We start from the raw sequence: 23,961 nt of genomic DNA on the forward strand, positions 1-23,961 counted from the left end.
ATACTTTCAATGTTGACAAAAGAAGTTCATTGGATTTTCAGCTATCGGGGATTTCGATCCATCGACCTCTGGGTTATGGGCCCAGCACGCTTCCGCTGCGCCACTCTGCTCTATCTCACCAAAGATGGGACTCGACCCACAATTCCTGGCTTCATTGAATTTTCAGCTGTCAGGGCTTGCCTAGCAGAGGATGGTTTCGATCCATCGACCTCTGGGTTATGGGCCCAGCACGCTTCCGCTGCGCCACTCTGCTCTTCCTGCCTGCGGTCTTGCTGTTTGCTCCAGGCCTCTCATTGCAGAAATATATCCTTGAAAAATATGAGAGCCAGATTTTCTGCTGTTTGGTGTCTATTTAATTGCAAGCTAGATTTGACCCCAAAAAAAGGCTGAGAACTCTTAAACTCTAAACAAAGTCAGTCAGGTGGGCCGGCGGCCTCGTCTGCCTCCGGGGCCGTGCTGGCACAGCAGTATCAGGCGATGGGGGGAGTGGCACTGGGAAGGGGGGCACTGGGGAGGGGGGTGTGGTGTGAGTGTCTGGGTGGGGGCTGTTGGGGGGGGTCTGTGAGGGCCTGTGAGGGAGCTGGGGGTTAGCATCTCCGTGGTAGGGGGCCAACCTGTCTCTGTGTATGGCCACTCGTCTGCCACGTGGAGGCAGCTGTACTCTGTATACCACCTCCCCTAGTCGTTCCAGCACTCTACAGGGCCCACCCAGTCACTGTCCAGCTTATGGCAACGACCTTTCTTACTCTGTGGGCTGTAGACCCAAACCAGCTCTCCCGGCTCCAGGTGGCGGCCCTTGCAGTGTAGATTGTAGTTTCTACGTTGTCTCGCCCCTGCGCCCTGCAGTTGCACACGTGCAAAGTCATGGGCTGTCTCTATGCGGTCCTGCAGTCTCCTGGCATATTCTCGTCCTAGGGGCACAGCTGGGGTATCAGGAGGGAGGCCAAAGGCCATTGCTGGTGGGGTGCAGAGCTCTCTGCCCGGCATGAGCAGGGCTGGCGTACAAGCCGTAGATTCTTGGACGGCGGACCGGCAGGCCATCAGCACAAGCGGGAGGCGCTTGTCCCAGTCGCGTTGATGTTTGGCGGTGATGATGGCCAGCTGCTGGATCAGGGTCCTGTTAAAGCGCTCTACTAAGCCGTCGCTCTGCGGATGTAGTGGGGTAGTGCGAGTTTTTTCTATGCCCATTTTTTGACACAGGTCGGCGAACACTCGTGACTCAAAGTTTCGCCCCTGGTCGCTGTGTATGGTTTGGGGCGTCCCAAAGCGGCAGACCATGCCTTTCAGCAAGGCTTCTGCCACTGTCTCTGCCTCCTGGTTAGGAAGAGCGTAAGCCTCAGGCCACTTTGTGAAGTAGTCCATGACTGACAGCACATACCTGTTACCGCTGTCGGTGAGCGGGAGTGGACCGACAATATCCACCCCCAGTCTTTCCATGGGTGCGCCGACCGGGAACTGTTGGAGCTGGGCATGGGACTGTTCGGGGGGGCCCTTCTTCGCAGTGCAGCTGTCACACCGCCTGCAAAAGTCCTCCACGTCCCTCCTGAACTGCCCCCAGTAGAAGCTCTGCTGTAGGCGACGGAGAGTTTTGGTGACCCCAAAGTGACCGGCCCCCGTGGCCCCATGCACCGCCTTCAGCACGGTCAGTCTCTCTGCTCTGGGAACCACTAACTGCCACCTAAGTTCTCCTGTCGCTGGATCCTTCCAGGCTCGTTGTAGCACCCCATCTGAGAGCCGCAGGGCCTGGAACTTTGCCCACAGCCCTTTCGTCGCTGTGGAGAGTGGTGCTGTCAAGCTAAAAAGGCACCGGATGCCTAAAAGAGCCCGGATGATGTAATGTTGACTTTCGAACGACTCTTGAGTGACAGTTGCTATGCCAACGCCAATACGTCACCCTAACGCGATTTACCTCAGAGCATCTTGCATTGTACTTTGCTACCTGAGACCAGCTTGCTTGTATTTGACCTACAATAAACCAACCAAAACAACCATGTGCTTGATGTTTGACTTTGGTAGGAAAGTTGTTGATTCGCTAGTTGGTTATAGTATCAAAGTAAGCACATTTCATTAGCTAGCTCGTGCTAGTGTAACGAGCTATCTTGTTAGCTTGAAGCTATTCATCTGTTGTGCTTAAATTAAGAAAGTCCTTAATGTGTTGTGATTTTAAGACATATCTGACGGCACCCACAATTAAATTTGAACAAAACAGGGCATTGTTTGCACAACATTTTACTAAAGAACAACGGGGGCTTGCTAGCTTTGACATGCTAGCGGACATTGCTAACTTACAGGTTACCAGCAGGCAGGTGTAGCTAAAACTTTGTATTCGCTTAATATTGTGCCTAAACGGATACTATGTACCCCGACACTTTTTGGCTATCAGTCAGAGAGTCTCAAGAGTAGTTCGAAAGCCATCAGCTACGTTTTAGTCGCTTAATATTGTCGCACAAAAGGAGGAATTGCTATTAGCAATATAGATGCTAGCGCGCGAAACCTGTTGATGTGTGCTTACTTACAAAAGACCGGCAGCCAATATTAAGCGTGTAAAAAGTACCTGATGGCTTTCGAACAACTCTTGAGACTCTCTGACTGATAGCTAAAAAGTGTCCGGGTGCGTAGTGTCCGTTAAGGCACAATATTAAGCGACTAAAAAGTAGCTGATGGCTTTCGAACGACTCTGAGACTTAAAGCTAATAAGCGCCCGGCCTACGTGGTGACCGGATTACGTAATGCTAACGTTGGCATAGAAACTGTCACTCAAGAGGCGTTCGAAAGTCAACATTACGTCACCCGGGCTCTTTTTGGCATCCGGTGCCTTTTTAGCTTGACAGTGCCACCTCCTCCCATGGTGGCCGTGACTGCATCTCCACCCACTGGAGCACCGGCTGTATGTCCGTATCGGCCTCCTGCTGTTGTCTCCACTGCGTCGCTGAGACTTCGGTGAGCTCACAGCACACCGCCACCGTGGCCCGGCTGACAACGGCTGCCTCCTGACCCTGTAACTCCCTGTCTCGTGTCTCCTTTCGGTCGCAGTGGCGGCAACCCTCTTCAGAGCAGGGTCGGCGGGACAGGGCGTCGGCGTTGGAGTGGCGGGCCCCCGCTCTATGCACCACTTTAAAGTCATAAGACTGTAGCTCCTCCATCCAGCGTGCTACCTGGCCCTCCGGCTCTTTAAAGGACATGAGCCACTGGAGGGCGGAGTGGTCCGTCCTGACGGTGAATGGTAGCCCACAGAGGTAGTATTTAAAGTGGCGGATAGACGATAACACTGCTAGGAGCTCTCTGCGTGTGACACAGTAGCGGCGTTCGTGTTTGTTAAAAGTCTTACTGTAATACGCCACCACTCTCTCACCTTCTGGGCTTAGCTGTGCCAGCACCCCACCCGCTCCCTGGCCACTCGCGTCACAGTCCAGAATGAACGGGAGGGAGGGGTCAGCCGGAGCCAGGACAGGAGCCTCCCCCAGCGCCTTCTGTAGTGAGGTGAATGCTGTTTGACACTCGCTGGTCCACGCAAAGTCCTGGCCTTTGTGCAGTAGTCTGAACAGCAGTGCAGCCACACAGGAGAACCCCCTCACGAACCTCCTGTAATAAGAGGCTAAGCCCAGGAAGCTTTTCAGCTGTTGCTGGTCCGTTGGTGTGGGCCAGTCTTTGACAGCTCGTACCTTTTCATCCATGGTGCCGATGCCATCTCTGCCCAGCCTGTGCCCAAGGAATGACACCTCTCCCTGCATGAAGTGGCACTTTTCCGGGTGGAGTTTGAGGCCCGCTGCTGCTTTGCGCTCCAAAACATGCCGCAGAGACTGGAGAGCTGCCTGGAAAGTGGGGCCGTGGGCGAGAATGTTGTCCAGGTACACCACACACTCACGCCGGGGGATTCCTGACAGCACTTTGTCCATCAGTCTTTCAAATGAGGCTGGTGAATTGCAGAGGCCAAAGGGTAAGACTTTGAACTGCCAGTGGCCCCGGTTTGTGCAGAACGCAGTCTTTGGTTTGGCAGAGGGGGAGAGGGGCACCTGTCAGTAACCTGACCTCAGGTCTAGCGACGTGAACCAGGCTGACCCCGCTACCTGGTCCAGGGCTTCATCAACCCGTGGCAGGGGGTAGGAGTCCTTCCTCATCACCCCGTTGAGTCGTCTGTAGTCCACACAGAACCTCCACTGACCGTTCTTCTTTGGGACCATGACGACAGGGGCGGCCCATGGGCTGTCAGACGGTTCCACAATGCCCGCCTGCTGCATCTCCCATAGCACCTTGTCTGCTGCTTCCTGGCGTGCCAGTGGGAGGCGACGTGGGCGTAACTTGATAGGCAGGCTGTCGCCCGTATCTATGTCATGCTGTATTAAGTGTGTGTACCCCACATCGCCTTCGTTAAACGCAAAAATGTCTTTGAAATGTAGCAATAGCTGCCACAATTCTTCACTCTGTTGGGGGTCTAGATGAGAACAGTTCTGTCGCCATATGCCGCGTACTGCCGACACAACACTTCCCTCCTCCGTTTGGGGGAGCTGGGCTGCTAATGGGTCAGGGGCCCAGCTCTTAGGGGTCTGTATCATAGACATCATATAGGTAGACGCCGCCTCCACTGCTTCAGCCCGTTGCCTCGGCGAAACGCGTCGCCGCCATATTGTTTCGGGAGCTCTCTGAAGCCAGAGGTCTGTCAGACGTGTCAAACAAGCGCAAGTTGCCAGGAGCTGCGGTTTATCTGGATAAAAATCACGATAACCTTTTACATTTCGCAACCAATTTCATGGAGTATTCAAGGGTTTATACTCTACGTGAAATGTGTGAAAAAGATTTGCCTCTACGTTACTTTGAATCTCGCTAGTTAAATCGCCAGTCATACATGTGCATGGGTCTATGATAAACGCTCACTTTTCTTGCACAGCCTGTGCACTTTGAAAATACGGAGAAGATCTATAAACTATCGAAATAGTGCTTCTTTAGTTACTACGTATTGACCATCATTAAGAGAAAGAGCATACATCAAATAGTGAGAAACAGTGTGTTTTTCATAGTTTAATAGTTCCTTTTCAAGTATGTGCATTAAGAAACCTTGAACAGTGCAATTGGCAATACAAATTTATTTCACAAATCAACATTACAAAAAAAAGCTATATATTTCTATAGCAGTAAAAATATACACATCTCAATATATACATACACATCTCAATAGTTGAACTGTAATATAAATAACATAGCATATATATAATACAATATAATAACTCAGTATAATGTGCAATGGAATAACATATATATGATATATATAATATGTGAAACAATATAATATAATATATTTTAAGTATAGGTATATATTCATTTGTACAATTTGACATAATATACAATCATGCTCATAACATTTTCACATCTATGCAGTGCAATTGACACAATATATAATTTCACACAATATATGATATAATATAATATTTGAATCTAGGCTAGAACCCTTTAAAAAGTATTGTCTTGCTGAGCTTTTTTCGACTGTTGCCAGTCTGTAATTGCAGCATGCTCAGTTTTGCAATATGGTGCAGCCTGATCTTGTGAAATACAGACACAACCAAGGACAACAGTGCAAAGTGGTGGTTTTCAATGCCAAATTGTGTGTCCTGAATGTGCTCCTTGAGGAGAAACACATCATCTGCATTGATCTGCATCCTCTGCATTGACCTCTCATTGGCAGAAAAGTCTTCCCTTTTCACAGCCACTTCCCACTGTCTCCTCAACTGCTTCTCTTTGGGAAACCTTAAAATTGCGAGAAAGGTTAGCTAGCCAGTCAGTCAGATTCATAATACAGATGTATCTTTAAAAAAAAAAAAAAAAACATTTAAATAGAAATAACGTTTAAAACGTCAATTTCGGCCGGCGACTGACTGCAGGTGCATCTCACAGGTGCATGTAGAGTATCGTGACATTTTTTCTGTAGTTTCATTCATTACGTGACACCTTCATATATTGTAGGACCATTACATATACAGTGGCATGTTTTGAGCCTTTTTTGGTTTTAATCTAGTCTCTTTTTTAAATACATCACAGAGAGAAATTAAGGCCAGTCGCTCAGCCGAAACGCAGCTTTCTGTCGCGACCATAAATGCTATATAGGCTAATTACATTATACATACATCGTAATTACTCACAAGCAAGTAGTGGTAGATTATATATACAGCCGCGGAAAAAATTAAGAGACCACTTCAAAATTATCAGTTTCTCTGGTTTTACTATTTATTGGTATGTGTTAAAGTAAAATGTACATTTTTGTTTTATTCTATAACCTACTGGCAACATTCCTACCAAATTTCAAATGAAAATATTGTCATTTAGATCATTTATTTGCAGAAAAATGACAATTGGTCAAAATAGCAAAAAAGATGCAGTGTCTTCAGATCTCGAATAATGCAAAGAAAACAAGCTCATATTCATTTTTAAACTACACAATACTAATGCTTTAACTTAGGAAGAGTACAGAAATCAATATTTGGTGGAATAACCTTGATTTAGAATCACAACTTTCATGTGTCTTGGCATGCTCTCCACCAGTCTTTCACATTGCCGTTGGGTGACTTTATGCTACTCCTGGCACAAGAATTCAAGCAGCTCGGCTTCTTTTCATGGCTGGTGACCATCCATATTCCTCCACGGAGCTAGCTGCTACCCCTGTTGAGGACTGGGCGCCGCCATCTTTGTTTACATCCGAGCTTCCCGCGCCAGCGGTGACGTTTGTGGCTGCACTCCCCTCCAACTTTGGCTCGCGAGCCGGCCCTCGTCCGTTAAATCCAGCTTCAGACGCCATGGCTTCCATCGTGCCCCGAAGGTGGCCTCTGCTGTCCTCCAGCCGCCGCAGCTCCCTTTTTAAGTCACCAAACGTCCATTCCTTTGCTCTGGCTCCGTCTCTGTCGCTCATTTCCCCAGACATATCACGGGCTGTAAACATTTTCCCTCCGTCTTGCTAATCTGACTAGCCTAGACTAAACTTGTTACTAACTAACTAATAGTGCAGGGTACACCCTCGGTCTTCCCTAATCACTTTCCCGAAGTAGTTTTTACTTCTGACACCAATGTAATATCCCACCAAGAGTCAGGGTCTTATTAACTCGTTTATTTAAGCAAGTTCACAGGAGCATTCAAAAACCGTGGCTCACGTCTCTCAGAACTCAGTCGAACACCTTTACTCTAACCCCCGTAGCCTAGCAACCCGGGGGGTCTCGCCCCCTCCCCCTCTCGCCAGGCTGCCAAACGTGAGCGTGCCCGGGGTTAAACATAGTGCGGGCACACCACGATTGACAGCCGGTCGCTACAGTACGTTAGGTAACGTCAGTGATCTTCACAATCGTTTACACTCATATGTCGCGGAAATCTTGACGGATTTACAAATTACTTGATTTACAAACGTCATTACCTTGGTAATAATTCTCGATGCTTGAACATGTTGAAATGTGCAGCTTTATTGTGTATCACGGCTATTGTGTTTCAATCATTTTACATCAATTGGCGAGGCATAATTGTTCTTTCTTTTCAATACAACTTAAGTTGCACATAATAAAACTGAAGTTGCACATGATTTCCAATCGGGTTGGTTTGTTAAACATCTACATTATGATTTCCACAGGAAATTGCTGACTTTATTGCCAATGAAGATGCCAGAATTTTGTGCAGTCTGTTCTAGTGAACGTTCCCTCAAAACGAGATCCCGTGGGATCACCGGTATTTTATTATATCCGTAATATTGCTTTTAAAACGGTGATAATAAAAGTATACATGTATCTCCTGTTGCCATTCTATGCTGAGTTTTAGTAGCCTATTGATTTTACATAAATAGCTTGTGCATGTGTATTTATGGCACCTATCTGGGCGAGCTATTCCTTCTCAAAATGGCCGAATTGTGCGGACATTTGACTCCGTCGGCCAGCAACGCGGACAACTTATCTAGCCTTTATTATAGATATCTATGGAGGCAACGGGCTGAAGCATTGGAGGCGGCGTCTACCTATATGATGTCTATGGACATGACATCTATACATGTCTATGGTCCCGCATGCATCACTTTGCGACACTTACAACGAGCAGGTAATCCACCAAGGCTTATGATGTTAAAGGTGCATTAAGGATTAATAGCTATTCGCTAAAGGTATGCTAGCAGCTAAAACTAACGAAATCTCTTGAAATGTGCTGACTTTGACATTATGACAAACTAATTACTCAACGACTGTCCTTACACAGTCAAACATCAATCATTTGCAACACAAGACTAAGCAAGACGGCAAATAAGCAACTTACTAGATCGGCAGAAGGTAATCAAAGTCAGGTCGGCGGGCATCGGCAGGCAAAACTACAGAACGCAGTTATATGCCTATCGACCCTGCTATGCCATTGGCACGGACGCAATTCTCCATATTAAAAGTCATTGTAGCCCCCCAATTTTTTTAAGCTGTTATTTTAAGGTTAAACTGCTTATCCTAACCCTAATCCTGAAGCATAATTGTTGCATATTGTACCTTTAAGCTTCAAGTTGAATTATTAGTTAAGCAGTGCATTCATACTAGTAACAGTAATACAAAATAGCCCCATATGTTGACGTTGAGCCTTATGCTGTTAACCGTTAACAACACAATTAAATATAACATTAAATGTACCCGTAATATGCGTTAAGACCAGCCCCATATGTTGACGTTGAGCCTATGCTGTTAAACTGTATACTGCTGCCACAACCAAGATGGCCGCCTTGAGTTACCGTAGCAAAAAGGAAACGGAAGTGTTTAGGAAATGAAATGTCGTTTCTACTGGTATTGACTGGTGTTTGTTTTCGCCTGGAAATATTGTAGGCTTTATTGTGGTCATTAATACTTTTTAAGCATTGGCACCCAGTCGTCAGTCGTGCAATGATGATTCCGACCGAGGATGCGTCTGCTAGGAAGAGGGTGATAGAGGAGAAACTTAAGCAGGTTAGTCCACAGGAAAAGAAGGTTTAATGTTTGGAAGGAAAGTGCCACTGATCCCATGACCGCCCAACGACCAAGACGATGATCTATTTTTGTCGTTGCATGATACATTGTTACTCATTTCGAATTCTGCTGTACGACTGGATACGTATGTTTCCAATCGAATGTTGACAACACCCTAGGTGAACGCATAGAACTCATGTTGGTACTATCATATGGGTGGTTTCATCAACTGTTTCCTGGTGTAGCGTTGAGTATTGTTAACCAAGTCCCTTATAAAACAACAGCAAACAATAACCGTGTCACTTGAATACATTCATTAATTTAATTAAAAGTACCGACTCTTCTTCGACACTTAAAAGCCATGCATAAATTGATGTGTATGTTGCGAAGACAGCTCCCTTATATAGCAACTAGCCTCTGCCTACATGAATGTGTGAAGCAATAGGAACGATCAACACAATTGCATAAAAACTGTTACATTTCATCTTTCTTCATCAAAGGAGCAAGACACGCTGGCATTTATTCGTGAGAACTTAGAGAAGAGTGACCAGCTAACAAAGGGAATGGTAAGCTATTTATGTTGCATTCACGCAAAACACAATGCTTAAAGTTAGGATACAAAACAATCTATTCTCTGGTGGCGTGACATCACTGTGACTTCAATTTTGTCAGTAGTGTCTTTGTCAGAACTCTGTACACATTCATTTGACTGAGCTGTAGTGGTCGATGTCGCTTCTGTTCGTGAAACAACGAACGAAAGTAATGGTTTATGCCGGTTCTGCCTCTGTTGCCTGTCCTATCAGGTGTCCATTCTGTCATCGTTTGAGAGCCGACTGATGCAGCTGGAGAACTCCATTATCCCGGTGCACAAGCAGACAGAGAACCTTCAGCGACTGCAGGAGAATGTGGACAAGACCCTCTCCTGCATGGATCACGTAATCAGCTACTACCATGTTGCCAAAGATACTGACAAGATCATCAGAGAGGGGTGAGTAGATGACTAGTGTTTTTTAAATATATAAAAAAAAACTTCAATGTAGGATGACCAGTTCCTACTTTGAAGTACTCAGGATATCTTCAGGATGTCTAATTCTTTTGCATTGTCTTTCATATAATCCAACTTGTGAAATGAATGTTGGGTTTTTACTTAAATTTAAGTTATAAAACTAAATATGATGACATAATTAGATCATTTTTAATTGAGGTTTTGTATTTTTTTTAATTCAATATTATTAAGTTAGTTTGTAACTCATTCGTTGATGAATTTTGCAGACCCACAGGGCGACTGGATGAGTACCTGGCCTGTATTGCAAAGATCCAGAAAGCTGTGGAGTATTTCCAGGACAACAATCCTGACAGCCCAGAACTCAACTTAGTGGTACTGTAGCTCTCTCTAAGGTTTTGCATGTAATTAAGAATGAAGAGCATGTGTCATTTCTCTAATACTCTGACACACACACACACACACACACACACACACTCTTTCACCACTATCTGTCCTTCTTTCCCTCCTTTCTCCTTTGTCTCTTTTTTGGGGTGTCTCAATCTCCTTACCCACTGTGCAGAAAGCCCGATTTGAAAAGGGAAAGGAGAGTCTGGAGACGGAGTTCCGCGGCCTCCTGACCCGCTACAGCAAACCTGTGCCCCCCATCCTCATCCTGGATGCCATTGGTGTGGACGACGAGCTGGAGGTCCAGGAGGAAGTGACCCTGGAGCACCTGCCTGAGGCCGTGCTGCAGGACATCATCATCATCTCCGGATGGCTGGTAGAGTACGGACGCAACCAGGGTAGGTGCACACACACACACACGTATGCACATGCATGTTCTTCTCTTTTCCTCTATGAGTGTTTCTGCTTCCCTGGCCATGAGCTTTGGAGTTGATTTAATGTCAAATCAAATGCATGGAAACATGTGTGTTTCCTTTCGCCTGTCCCTTCTCCTGTTATATGTTACTCTGTGCCCCTTTCTCTCTGTACCTGCCCTCTCCACCCCCACCCCCTCCTCCGCCTGTCTCTGTTTGTCTTTCTGATAAAACTTTCCTCAATCTCTATTCCATTTCACCAAGCTCGGTCCATGACTTTCTGAATTTCTGACACCAGGTTTGCCCAACCAGTGATAGTCCAGGAGTATGAGTTTTAACTGTCAGGTTTGGCGTCATGCATTCACCGAGTGATAGATGTGTTTTGGAACTATAACAAACTAAGGACAGGGACAGAGAGTGCATAGAGTGAGGATGAGAGCAACATCAAGGACCAAGAGAGGCCCGACACCAGTAAACAGGCGCAGGAGCTCAGAGAAAAGAAGGCCCTCGCCAAGCATGCGTTTCTACAGCTCCACTACCTTATATGGTAAATCATGATGGAGGATCCTGGGAATTCATTAATGAACTAACTAACTGACTTATTTGACGCTGATCAACCTTGTGTGGCGTTAACCTTGTTGAGGACTATGCTTCATATATTTGCGTTACGAAAAGCATAACAAATGAATCCGAACATGAATCTAATTGTCAGCAGTACAGATTTATCACTAAATTATCATTTCAATTTGCATCTTATACAAATTCTCATGCCTTTATCCATTGCAACTGACATTTTGGTTGAGTTATCTGTTTCATCAGTACATGCTCTTTTTGAGACCGCCTCATAAGACTCAGTTGCAGGTTTTGACATGCTAACCATCTTTTCTTCTTGGCTATCGTGTTTTTTAATTGATTCTTCTCTGGTCCATTCCCTTGACTAATTTGTTGTTCTCTGCCTCATCCCCTCCCTCTGCCTGGGCAGACTTCATGAACGTGTACTTCCAGATACGCTCAAGCCAGCTGGACCGCTCCATTAAAGGGCTGAAGGAGCATTTCCGCAAGAGCAGTGCCTCCTCTGGCATCCTCTACTCACCGGCGGTTCAGACCAAACGCAAAGACACCCCCACCAAGAAGGCCCCCAAAAGACCAGGTCAGTCCCACAGAGAATGCTATTCATTGTTGATTTTTGTCTTTCTGTCTTTCTTTCTGCCCTGTTCTCTCTCTCTCACTTTCTCTCTATTTCTGAGTTGCACCCACTCTAGATGGTAGCCATGTCTCTGATATGCAGAGATCATGTTGGTTGGGGTGAGTTAGTTTGGGTGTCATCATATGATTTGTTCTCTTACTATCTTTGCTCACCGTATGTTTGATACATTGCCCCTGAACACACATCTCATAAGAGTAATCATTAGATCTCTCTGCCAAATGATTTTTTTTTGGCAAAAATATTCCTTTGTCAAATTATACCTCAACGCAACCTGTGGTGCATCCACATAGTATTTGCTGAATGTAAATGGCTTTTTATCAGCACCTGGTCACAGTTTTATGGTATATTTTGACAAATCCTTTGACAGGCCACACAAATTCCAAAAAAATTTGACAGGCCACACAAATTCCACCGAACGTTCAAGATCCCTGTCTCTTTCTTCCCAAGTCCCCCCAACACCACCCCCACCTACCTTCTTATCTCTATACCCATGATGCAGTATGACTCTCCTGTGATTCTAACTAACCCCTACTTCCTTCCTCTTGTTTCTCAATTCCCGTGGGAATTGTGGCGATTGGCAGTCTACATCCCAGGTAAAGACCCAAAAGGCTTTAGTGTGCCACTGCCCATCGCTTTCATTGCTCTATTTTAACCATGTCTGCATTCCATCCCCCGGCTCAAGGCTAAAGTCATGCCAAGCCATCATGCCAAGCCAACTAGTGTTCGATACCAGTAGGCTGTAGCCATTTTTAAAAATGTATTTCAGAAAAGAATAGAATTACAGGATTGATTGGCCAGTGTGCCTATGTAGATGCAGTATCCGTTGTCCTTGAAACATAGAAGGCTAGATTTGTTGGACTGGTGCAAAGATGTATGGTAGGCTACAAGTTGAATGTAAAATATAGACAAAAAAAGCAGTATTGCATTAGTGTAAGTCATTAGTTGTGCCCTGCTTTGCTAATGCTTATTGTTGTGGCTTACAGTGTTTTGCCCAAGTGAGTCTAAGCTATATATCTGTAAATGAATGCTATCGGTTGGGATTATTAAGATTAATTCTATCTTTAGAGCATACTGTATAACAAGTTAAGACATGGGATTCAATTGTACTTCGATACCCTTAGGATAGTCATATTAATGTTCAACTGTATTTGAAATATTTTGTGAATTTAATTATGGAGTGTAAAATTCAGAATAGACCACAAGAAAATAGATCAGCTAGTGGTGATTTTTAAAAGAAATGCTGACTAGAAGCAGTTGATCGATATCACTGTATTTAAGATATTATGGCCCTTTCTCCATTTTACCATAACATTTTCCATTCATGGTCAAGATTCTTAAACAGCAAGCCTCTTGCTTTTATTTGTCAATGACTTTCTCAACGTATGCACCACATGCTTACTAACTACTAACCAATTCACATTGCCACTGTATTGCTGTACTTTGTGTTATATCGTGCTGCTGTGATGTGCATCCTCTTTGTTTTTGCAGAATATAGAAACGTAGGATTTAAACCCATTCTCATGTAACAAGTTCACTCATATATTGTCATGTTAACATTGCTCCCGGATGGATGAATTCATTAATGTATGTATGAATGTATGGTATGAGACCTGTTTTAACAGAACTGTTGATGTATGTGACCTGGACTGTGATGGCTGTATTATGTGTCTATGGATTAACCAGTTTATTCTCTCTCCACTGAGCCTGTGAAAGTGCACTGCGGTGCATGTAGCTGTAGATCTCTCTCTTCTGTTCCCAGCTTTCATTGCAGTAGTGGTGATGTGTTTGTTCTTATGTTGCTAGGCTACGGCTCCTTCCTCTTTTTCACTCGTAGCTTATAAGTGTGATGGGTGCAAGGGATTGTGGGATGCCATTGTTTTCAGCACTCATCTCCTAGATCTCCTCCTTCCTCTCTCTCTCTCTCTCTTTTTTCCTCCCTTCTTTTTTTTCTCTGTGCACCCTGGGACGACCCCCCCCCCCCTCCCCCCACTCCCACCCCCACTACTTCCTTCCTTCCCTCTTGCTCGCTTCTCTCTCTCTGTGGGTCTCGTGGGAGCAGGGACCATTCGCAAGGCTCAGAACCTTCTGAAACAGTATTCTCAGCATGGGCTGGATGGCAAAAAAGGGGGCGCTAACCTCACCCCTCAGGAAGGTAAAGCACTCCAACTCCCCCCCTCACATACACACACCCCCCATGTGGCGCGTCCAGTCCCTGTACTTATCCAGCTCGTGTCAGTGTTGTGGTTTGTGGTTTGTTGTTTTTTAAGTGTTTGAAAAACAACACTCAGGCTCACACAAGCATCAATGCAGCTTTTGGATGTCACTGAAATTTAATGCAAAACAGTCTATTGTGTAGGATTACAGTAGGCGAAAAGATGTTTGAACATGTCTACCATGTTTACCTTTTAGAGAGAAGAAAATTTGCAAACATACCAGTCACACAAACACCAGTAGCAGTCCAAAAGCTGCTATGATGACGGGCTCTCCTTCATATACCTCAAAAAAGGGGCTTGGTACTGTGTCACACTTGTCTCGTTAACACACTCACTAACCCTGGGGACGTATGGTCTAAAAACACACACACACACACACACACACACACACACACACACACACACACACACACACACACACACACACACACACACTCTGAGCTTTCGTAGCCTGTGGGCAGCCTCTCATCTGGCCAATCTCCCCTCTCCCCTGTCCGCCCTCCACGGGTTCCTATGCTTCCCTTAGCTCTGGGCTTTGGTGGTTGGTACTTGAGCGTCAGTCAGCAGCTCCCAGGTCAGCACACTCGTCACAGGCTCAGCTCTCAGCCCGACAGGAAGTAACCCCAGGTCATGTGACTCCCTTACTTCCTCCCCCAACCCCGAACCCTATCACCCAAACTACTGAGTAGGTCACGATTATGACCTGCGGGCCAAACACCTGAATGATGCCCTGAATGAGAAGCACGGGGCGAGTACAGGTGAGTAAAGGAGAGGGGCTGAGTCGGGGAGCTGAGGTACCTAAGGGATCTAAGGTTGAAATAGCTGCACAAAAAATAGGTGAAGAGATATATTTTATTGATATGCATCCGCTCACTGTGGAAGGAATTATCGTGAACGTCTCTCAAACTATGATGAAGGGAAACTCTCCATTGTTGTTTTTGTCCGCAGATATATTTTGCAGTTTCTGTAAAAAAATGTGTGATGAATGATAAAGATGATGATGATGATGTTAGTGGGATGTGGCTACATTAAAACCCTTGTAATAACTAGATTGATCCAAACATGATTAGAGTCCTTCTTGTCATCCAGTAAGCCAATGAAGCCAAGAAATTCACTTCTGATTTGCAGTCAGTATGTGTCACGCCTATGACATTGCACATGATTGAATGCACATCATATATGTGTAAGCTTAAAGCCTATATTGTAATGCACATGATTGAATGCATATAATACTGTATATGTGTAAGATCAAAGCATATGATTGTCAGGTTATCCCCATCAGCCCAGTTGAATGTAGATTAATAAAGCCTTTTTTGCAAAGCATTTTAATGGAGACCCTCCCTGAGGTCCGTGCTCTCACAGCTCCCCTTCACCGTGTGTCCATCAGGGAAGGACGACGTGCTGGACATAGAGATCGACTCCTACATCCACTGCATCAGTGCCTTCGTCAAGCTGGCCCAGAGCGAGTACGTTCTGCTTGCGGAGATCATCCCAGAACACCACCAGAAGAAGACCTTCGACTCACTCATTCAGGTCAGGGTTCAGAGGTCACAGAGGTCAGCAGATGTTCGCCACCTTTGCTGTGCTCCAGTGTGTGGCTAATCACAGTTGTCTTGTAGACATTTGGTGTAGTTTGTGGAAGATGTTTTTGGTTGCTATCAAATGTTCCATGTAACTACTGTGTGACTCTACTGCAGCACTCTAGTCTATGAGCTGTTTTCCACGATCATGCTCAAGCTTGTTTATGATCCCCCCCCCCTCGGTCACTGTCTGGAGCAGGCAGCCTTGTCTACAATTAGTGTCTTTGCTCATCTTATTACAGTGCATGAAATGCCCTGTATTGTTATTCCTAGGCATTTTCTTCTTCTTATTCTTCTTACCTTTTTCTGCGATTAATTCAGCCCGAACCGCTTAACGTAGAAACTTCATTCAAACTTTGTCGTGTAAAGGACATTTATGCTATGTATTTTTCACTTTTCTAAACTTTATACTTTTTAAGATATTAAATAAAAACGAATCTAAACTTTCCCATTGACTTACATTGGGCCATTATGACATAATAATAGGGTCTTTAAACTGGCTTGCACCTGTGCTTGACTGACAGCTGCACCAAATCAAAGGAACCTCTTCTCTGTCCCTCTCAATTTAACTGTAACTAGGAACATTGACACCTTCCATTCTCTATTTTTTTTCTCTCCATCTCTCCATCTTTCTCTCTATCCCTCTCAGTCTACTTTCTCTCACACTCAATCTCTCTTCTTCACTCCATTTTTATCTCCTTTTTTCAATATTCACTCTCTTTTTCTCTTCCACTCTTCTTTCCTTCTTCCACTCTTCTTTCCTTTCTTCTTTCCTTCTTCCACTCTTCTTTCCTTCTTTCACTTTTCTTTCCTTTCTTCACTCTCCTTTCTTCTTTCCTTCTTTCACTCTTCTTTCCTTTCTTCTTTCCTTCTTCAACTATTATTTCCTTCTTTCACTCTTCTTTCTTTTCTTCTTCCACTCTTCTTTCTTTCCTTCTTCCACTCTTCTTTCCTTTCTTCTTTCCTTCTTTCACTCTTCTTTCCTTCATCCTCTCTTCTCTCCTTTCTTCACTCTTCTTTCCTTCTTCCACTCTTCTTTCCTTTCTTATTTCCTTCTTTCACTCTTCTTTCTTTTCTTCTTCCTTTCCTAACTTTTGCATTTAATGCACTGGTATTTCCTTCAGGAAATGCATTTTCTAGTTTAAATTGACCTTTTGTGGGTATACTTGTTTGCTGACATCCCAACATTATGGACTTAATGTTCTTCCTCACAGGAGGCCCTGGATAACCTGATGTTGGAGGGGGATAACATTGTGTCGGCCGCACGCCGGGCCATCTTGCGCCATGACTACTCTGCCGTCCTCACCATCTTCCCTATACTGAGGCACCTAAAGCAGACCAAGCCTGACTTTGACACTACCCTACAGGTAGAGGCCAATTTTCTGGATTGTCCTAACAAGTAGAGGAATGGAATTGGGCTCAATAGATGGTTGAGTAAAATACCTATATCATTTTAAGAATAGAATTTGCCAACTCTGCCCGGTCATGTTATGTCTGCTCTACCAGCTCTCAAGTTCTAAGTTAATGTGTCTGTTCAGGGCACCGCTGCCAGCACTAAGAACAAGCTCCCTACCCTCATCACCTCCATGGAGACCATCGGAGCCAAAGCCCTGGAGGAGTTTGCAGACAGCATCAAGGTCAGAGAGTTGTTTTAACATCCGCTCTTTATTATCGCAGTGGTCAAAAGCAGTGGGGAAAAACTCTGTGTTACAGTATTGAATTCATAGTTCGCAATGGAAATATATGTGGTGCTATTCAGAAATGATTTTATAGCAAAATAAAAATAATACTTTGAAAATGTTTTCTGTTACTTTCCTCTTTAAGAATGACCCTGATAAGGAGTACAACATGCCGAAGGATGGAACCGTCCATGAGTTGACCAGTAATGTGAGTGTGCTTAAATATTTTACTTGATTGGGGAATGTGATCACATTAATGTCAGTATAAAGATGAAGAGGTTTAGTCAGTCGGAAATCCCAATCAGTTACTGAGATGAAGAGGTTTAGTCAGACAGAATTCCCATCGAGTTACTGAGTGTGTGGTGTTAAGAATCCTGATTCCGATTGCATGACAATGTGCATGACAAACATGTGTAAAGAGCTAGATGTTATGTAAAGCCCACATTTCACAAGGGACATTTATTTAAACGCAAGGGTTCTTCGTCTAACCTCGTCTCTGCCACACAGGCCATATTGTTCCTGCAGCAGCTGCTGGACTTCCAGGAAACAGCTGGGGCCATGCTGGCCTCTCAAGGTAAAACCCAGAGGCAGTTCTTCCCATTAGCCTTCACAGGACACTTTGCCCATAACTGCTTTGCTAGGTTTATATTCAGTTTGCACAAAATTAGTGTATGAAAGTCGACTCCTTTGTGAGTAATGAAGTGCATAGCGTATCCTCACTTGTTATATTCATATTTTCATTAATCTATTTGGGCAATGTCAGTTATAACAATTTACTCTGTTACTCTGCCCTTCAGTTGTTCAATTCCTTTGGTGTGGACAGAGGTTTATTCTGTTAGCAGTATGCCCTTGTTGTATTTGCAATCGGCAAGACGTTTTTTTTACCCACATGTCCATAGCCCAAATGGAAACATCTTGGCCCATAATGTCTTCCCATCTCACTTCTGTGGCCAAGGTCACTGCCCTTTTCCTGCACGGATAACTACATAAGGCATCTCTCTCTTGTTTAGTGCCTTTACTTGTGATTGCGAACTTTCGACTTTCCGCATAGCTTTCCGCTGTGTATTGCTCTCTTTCTCTTTCATTCTTCCTCTTGCTTTCTTAAACTAACATTCTCTCCCCTTTTCTCCCTTCCAGTTCCATAATGTATATGCCCTCATCTCTTTTCGCCTCTTATTTTATTATGTCACCTGTTTGTCTATCTGCTCGCTAGCTTGCTTCATTATGCATTTTTCCGACTTCATAGCTGCTTGGCCGCCACCCCTAAGCTTCTGTGACAGGGCTGTGACTTGAATGCTTACTCTGCACTAACAAAACTTTTCTAAATTTTTGCACTTTGCTTCTTTCTCTTTCTCTCTCTTTCTCTCTGGTTCTTGCTCTCTCTTTTTTCTGCCTCGCCTCTGCCCTGTAGTACTTGGGGACACTTACAATATACCTTTAGACCCCCGAGGTAAGCAAGCACCCAGGGTCTACCTTAGCACCTTAACTCTGGGGAAAATTGCCAGCTTTGTGGTTAAGCCTGCTCTCTAACCTTAGCAAACTAATTTATTTTCCAGGGATGCACGATAAAAACTGCACGACATCAGTAACAGCTGAGAAAAGCTTAAGAAGTGTATTATCGGCAACAACAGTTATAAACATTTCTGCCGATGTTCCTGGCCGATAAGGTCTCAGGGAATCATTATACAAACCTGTTTGAATAGGATGAGATTGACATTTTTATTTGAAATTCTAATTAGGAATCTAGTTTGAGGTGTGTTAGGAAACATTTAGGGTAGAATCAAAGTAGAAGTTGTGAGTCTCTATCTACAAGTAGGCCATTACAGAGAGTAATAGGTCTACTCTAGTACAGACGAGACCGGAGCTCTGTTCCGTTATCCATACCCTCCGTACCTACCATCCTTAGTTTGAGTATGTAGGGTGTTCCGATTTCGTTCGCGGCGAAAAGAAGTATACCCAAAGGACCCGTATGTGTACTCATAACGGAACCAGGGTACACTTTCCATTCTCAACGGCCGCCATCTTGTCTACGTAGCGGAAGAGACGGAGCCAGGCAGAGCTTTTCGTTTTATTTAGAAATCAATGGCGGACATAATGGCTACGGTGGCTACGATAGCAGAGTCAGTAGACCACAAGGCTACAGACCGTAAATGTCAGTAATTAAACAACTGTACTGATATTAAATGTACTACTAACATGCCATTCTCAAATTAAAGCCAGTGACATGAGTATTTTGGTGTTTTTTAACGATGTATACCGACAGATAGCATACCTAGCTAGCCTAGCTTGGTAGCATTACCATTGGTTCTGAATGGCAGTTATGCTAAGCAGCTGGCTATCCCCCCACCCGGGACTGTAGTTAATTTCCGGTAAGTGCACCACGGAGTATTAGATTTGGAACAACACTCACCTGCTGAGAATCTGCGTACCTAGTAAGTGTGTACTGTGTACTGCATATAAGTATACTCATGGAGGTATGGAAACGGAACATAGCATTGGTGTTCTCTTCAATGAAATAAAAAAAGATCAGCCAAAATGAGTTGATGAAATTATAAAAATGATCAGCAAAATTTCAATACTGTGGGAGAGCTGTGGCGCAAGCAGCAGCCCCGACCATAAACCGGCATGAACGCCCACGGAAACCCAGGTTCGAATCTGAGCCGCGTTTATTTCCCGAACCCCACTCCCCACCTATTCTTTCCAGCTCATTTCCTGTTCTGATTAAAAGCAAAAACCCCAAAAATAAATCTTTAAAAAAAAGAAAAATCAATACCGTGCATCCCTATTCTTTTTCTTAGTAAACTGAAGTTCAATGAAGTTGTGTTGATAAGTAAGTTTGCTTCTGCCAGAAGAAATGAAAAAAAAAATAAAAACAGAAGTAATTTGGCGAACTTGTGTAGTTATACAGATCATATGTTGATGGCAGATTGTAACACTTCAACTGTCATTTTCAGAGACCAGCTCGTCTGCCAGCAGCTACAGCTCTGAGTTCAGCAGACGACTCCTCAGCACGTACATATGTAAGTTCACATTGGCTAGGTTTCTAAAGTGGAACCACATGTCTGTAGCTGCCATTATCTCCCTCTTACCTCTCATCAATAATCTGTGCATTTTAGGTAAAGTTCTGGGCAACCTACAGCTGAACCTTCTCAGTAAATCCAAAGTGTATGAGGACCAAGCCCTCAGTGCCATATTCCTTCACAACAACTACAACTACATCCTCAAGTCCCTCGAGAAGTAAACAAATATCTTCATGCTCTTTGACATAGCATAGAGAGATAATGTATAGTCCCCCGGAAAGAATTTGAAAATAAATCCATTCAGGATTAAGAAAGACCCCTCCGCTCCGCTTCTAATACTGACTGGCAGAGTATACATTATCCCTTAAATAACAGGCCTCCAAAACATTGAGATAAAATTAAATTAAATTAAACTTTTTGCAAAATTCTGCCATATAATAATATAAAATACCCCAGTTGGTACTGGTTACCACAAGTAGTTTGAGATTCTAATCTCTCTTTCTTGTACTCTTAATGTGTGTAGATTTTATTTCAACTTTAATCCTGATTTGTACATCGCTTCAGATAAAAAGCAACTGAAAACACAAAACATTTAACCTTTTGTGTAATCCGCTAATGTTCAACAGGTCAGAATTAATCCAGTTGGTGGCCGTCACTAATAAGAAGGTAGAGAGTTCTTACAGAGAGCTGATACAGCAACAAATCCAGGTGTACCAACACAGGTAGAAATAATCAACTCATCCTCTCTTTGATGTCTCTATTGTCTTCATTGATGCTCTCATTAACTGTGTTGTTATGCCTATGAGAGGTAGAGTGACATTTGTGTCAGATATGTACATTCTGTTAGATTTTTTATCCAAAATTATTGAATTCAGAAATGTTTGAAACATAATAAAGTTATTGCTTGTGATGGAAAATTGGATGTAGAGAGAGGTTCCTTACTGTACTGAAGAACACTGTTGTGTGAGTGTTTATCAACTTGAGCCCAACATTTACTTTTTGTTTATCAGCTGGTTCAAAGTCACAGAGCACATCACTGATCGGAATATGCCTACTTTCCAACCTGGTACAAAGGTAAGCATTTTGTATTGTACTAAGTAAAATTATGATATGAAACAAACATTTTGTGTCAATTGTGTCAATTGTCAATTGTGATTTTTCTTTTCTTTTGCCCTTCCAATTTTTTATTCACCAGTTGAAAGATAAAGAACGCCAGGTGATCAAAGACAAATTCAAGGCAAGTTATCTATGCCCATGTGTATTTATTAATGTGTATATGTTTTTAGCAGACCCGCTGCTGCCACAATCATCAGCATAACCACTGAGAGTAATTTCTTGAAAACTATTGCAATAATTACTAAATAACACAACAAGCCTCTTTCCAGGGTTTCAATGATGGCCTGGAGGAGCTGTGTAAGATCCAGAAGGGCTGGGCCATCCCCGACAAAGAGCAGCGGGACTTCATTCGCCAGGCGCAAAAGAGGGTGGTGTCCGAGGCCTACAGGGCCTTCCTGCATAGGTGAGTTGGAACATCTCCATGTAGAACACCAGTGGAGGCCAAGCAGATACAAAGTAAATGTAATGTCAAATGTTACCAGCTCAAAGGCAAAAATAGACTTTCTTGGTGAGTAGTTTACTTTATTATTTAATGGGTAGGTAGTTAGTAAGTAAGTGGTTAATATCTTCAGAAACATAACGATATATGATGCAATAGTGAAACACCAAGGCAATTTTAAATACATGGTCTGTGGAAACTGCCCCGGTTTTTTTATGGTTTAAATATTAAAACCATATCCATCAGATGAATGATTGTATGTCCTTCCAGATGACTGACATTTCAACTCTTAAGCCCAAAGACTGTGGAGTGGTGATGTAATTATTTTAACCTTTTTTCCCCAAACAGATATGCAAACATCTCCTTCACGAAAAATCCAGAGAAGTATCACAAGTACAGGGCAGAGAATGTGGAGGATATGATCGAGAGGCTTTTCGACACCTCAGCTTGAGTTGCTGTCAGTCACCATTGGCAAACACCCTTCTCTCCTTGCACATTGCTATGTTCATCTCAACCTCTTGCTTTTATTGTATCCTCAGTAACATTGTTGAGATTGTTTTTTTTTTTTTGTATAAAGACACTATTTATGTAAATTCCACATCTGTCCTTGTGATTAATACACTATAAATAAAATAAAATAAATTATGTTAATTATGTGTTCTGTCTCTGTACAGATGTTGGATATGTAAAATATAAAGATACAGCTGACGTCACTGTAGCAAAACTTATGCCAAAATGTAGTAATACTTTACTGTGACATGGTCCAAGTTCAGATGACTAACCCTTGATAAGTATATCTGCAGAAAATGAGCATCCAAATCAAATTGTCTGTCTATTAACAGTACAGGAAAGTAACCTAACATGCAATCTGGTTTACATAATCAGATTACAAAAGTGAAGTACTTTTACTTAGTGTATGATACATTTTTAAAAAAATACACTGAGCATAAATATCAATGCAACACATTAAGTGTTGTTCCCTTGTTTCATGTACTGAACGTAAATGGCTATATCATTCCTCCAAGCCCACGGAATGAATTATGTGCACAAATCCACATCTGTAGCTGTCATGCAGCACATATAATTTGCTGCCTAATGGATTGACTGATTTCCTTATATGAATTGTAACTTCGTACCTTGTTAAGATTGTTCCACATTACGTTAATATTCTTATTCAGTATAGCCTACATCAAGTGCATGTAGGGAGAGTCGGGTAGGGTTCTTGCATGTTTTCACACAAACACTGAGTAGCTATCACTATCCCAACGCTCAGAGAAGTTTGATTGAAAGAAAGCAGAACGTGTCTGATCTCCGCTCAACATTTGCCGATAGAAACGTGTTCGTGCGACTCCTATGCTTCCCTGAAGGTATTTCAGATTTGACAACATAAAAGAATAGAAAATAAATGTGTTCAGATACTTTTGAACAAGTTTCCTACTCAAAGCTGAAAATATTTAAGTGAGAAGTCCGAAAATGTTGTAGCATTAACCTGTTTTTGTATAACCTTCATCTGTGCTGTCCTGTCCACAGCCAAAGCATTAAAGGTCGCCGGTTTTTGGTGAGAGAATGTATCCCTGATCTCAGCATCGTCATCTCATGGGATAGTTTCAGATGATCTACAGAAGAATGGTGATCTCTATATTAGTGTGGTATTAGTGTGGCCATGAGTACCCCCCCCCCCCCCCCCGTTCATAAGTTACATAGGTTACAGAATGGCATACTGAAATATGGACACAAGGGTGGTAACGTTTATTAAAGTTAATGCGTAAACGAGTGCGTATCTCGCATTGTCTTTTTAAAAATCTGATCCGTTTCCGATTTTAGCCTCATGGACGCAGCTGTAACAGCGAGTGTGTAACTTAGCCTATCCATACATATATCAAGGAATGATGTGCACAATATATATTTATGGGTCTTTATATGTCTATGGTGGCAACGGGTGATATGTCTAGTTGAGGGCTGCAGATGTGA

General features: G+C 43.5%; 1 protein-coding gene across 4 annotated transcripts; it reads left to right on the forward strand.

Moving 5' to 3' along the window:
• The first annotated feature begins 8,777 nt into the window (after window positions 1–8,777).
• Window positions 8,778–22,641, forward strand: exoc7 (exocyst complex component 7). 4 transcript variants are annotated; one of them, XM_080833936.1, is made up of 21 exons: window positions 8,778–8,933; window positions 9,434–9,499; window positions 9,737–9,921; window positions 10,206–10,311; window positions 10,499–10,721; window positions 11,719–11,886; window positions 12,525–12,536; window positions 14,003–14,095; window positions 15,544–15,689; window positions 16,951–17,103; window positions 17,275–17,373; window positions 17,561–17,623; window positions 17,923–17,989; window positions 18,827–18,865; window positions 20,370–20,435; window positions 20,532–20,652; window positions 21,062–21,157; window positions 21,446–21,509; window positions 21,631–21,672; window positions 21,821–21,954; window positions 22,339–22,641. In XM_080833936.1, exons 1-21 carry the CDS (start codon window positions 8,871–8,873, stop codon window positions 22,439–22,441), a joined length of 2,109 nt encoding a protein of 702 aa, XP_080690062.1. In that variant the 5' UTR covers window positions 8,778–8,870; the 3' UTR covers window positions 22,442–22,641. The 4 variants fall into 4 exon arrangements, with proteins under 4 accessions (XP_080690062.1, XP_080690063.1, XP_080690064.1 ...); XM_080833937.1 differs by lacking the exon at window positions 18,827–18,865; XM_080833938.1 differs by lacking the exons at window positions 12,525–12,536; window positions 14,003–14,095.
• Window positions 22,642–23,961: the final 1,320 nt, after the last annotated feature.

This window comes from Sprattus sprattus (genome assembly GCF_963457725.1).
Source record: "Sprattus sprattus genome assembly, chromosome: 3".
Lineage (NCBI taxonomy): Eukaryota > Metazoa > Chordata > Actinopteri > Clupeiformes > Clupeidae > Sprattus > Sprattus sprattus.

Coding starts and splice junctions, on each gene's coding strand:
- exoc7 (XM_080833936.1), top strand. CDS start 8,871: ATGATGATTCCGACCGAGGATGCGTCTGCTAGGAAGAGGGTGATAGAG. Junction 8,934..9,433: donor TAGAGGAGAAACTTAAGCAG/GTTAGTCCACAG, acceptor TCTTCATCAAAG/GAGCAAGACACGCTGGCATT. Junction 17,104..17,274: donor ACTTTGACACTACCCTACAG/GTAGAGGCCAAT, acceptor GTGTCTGTTCAG/GGCACCGCTGCCAGCACTAA.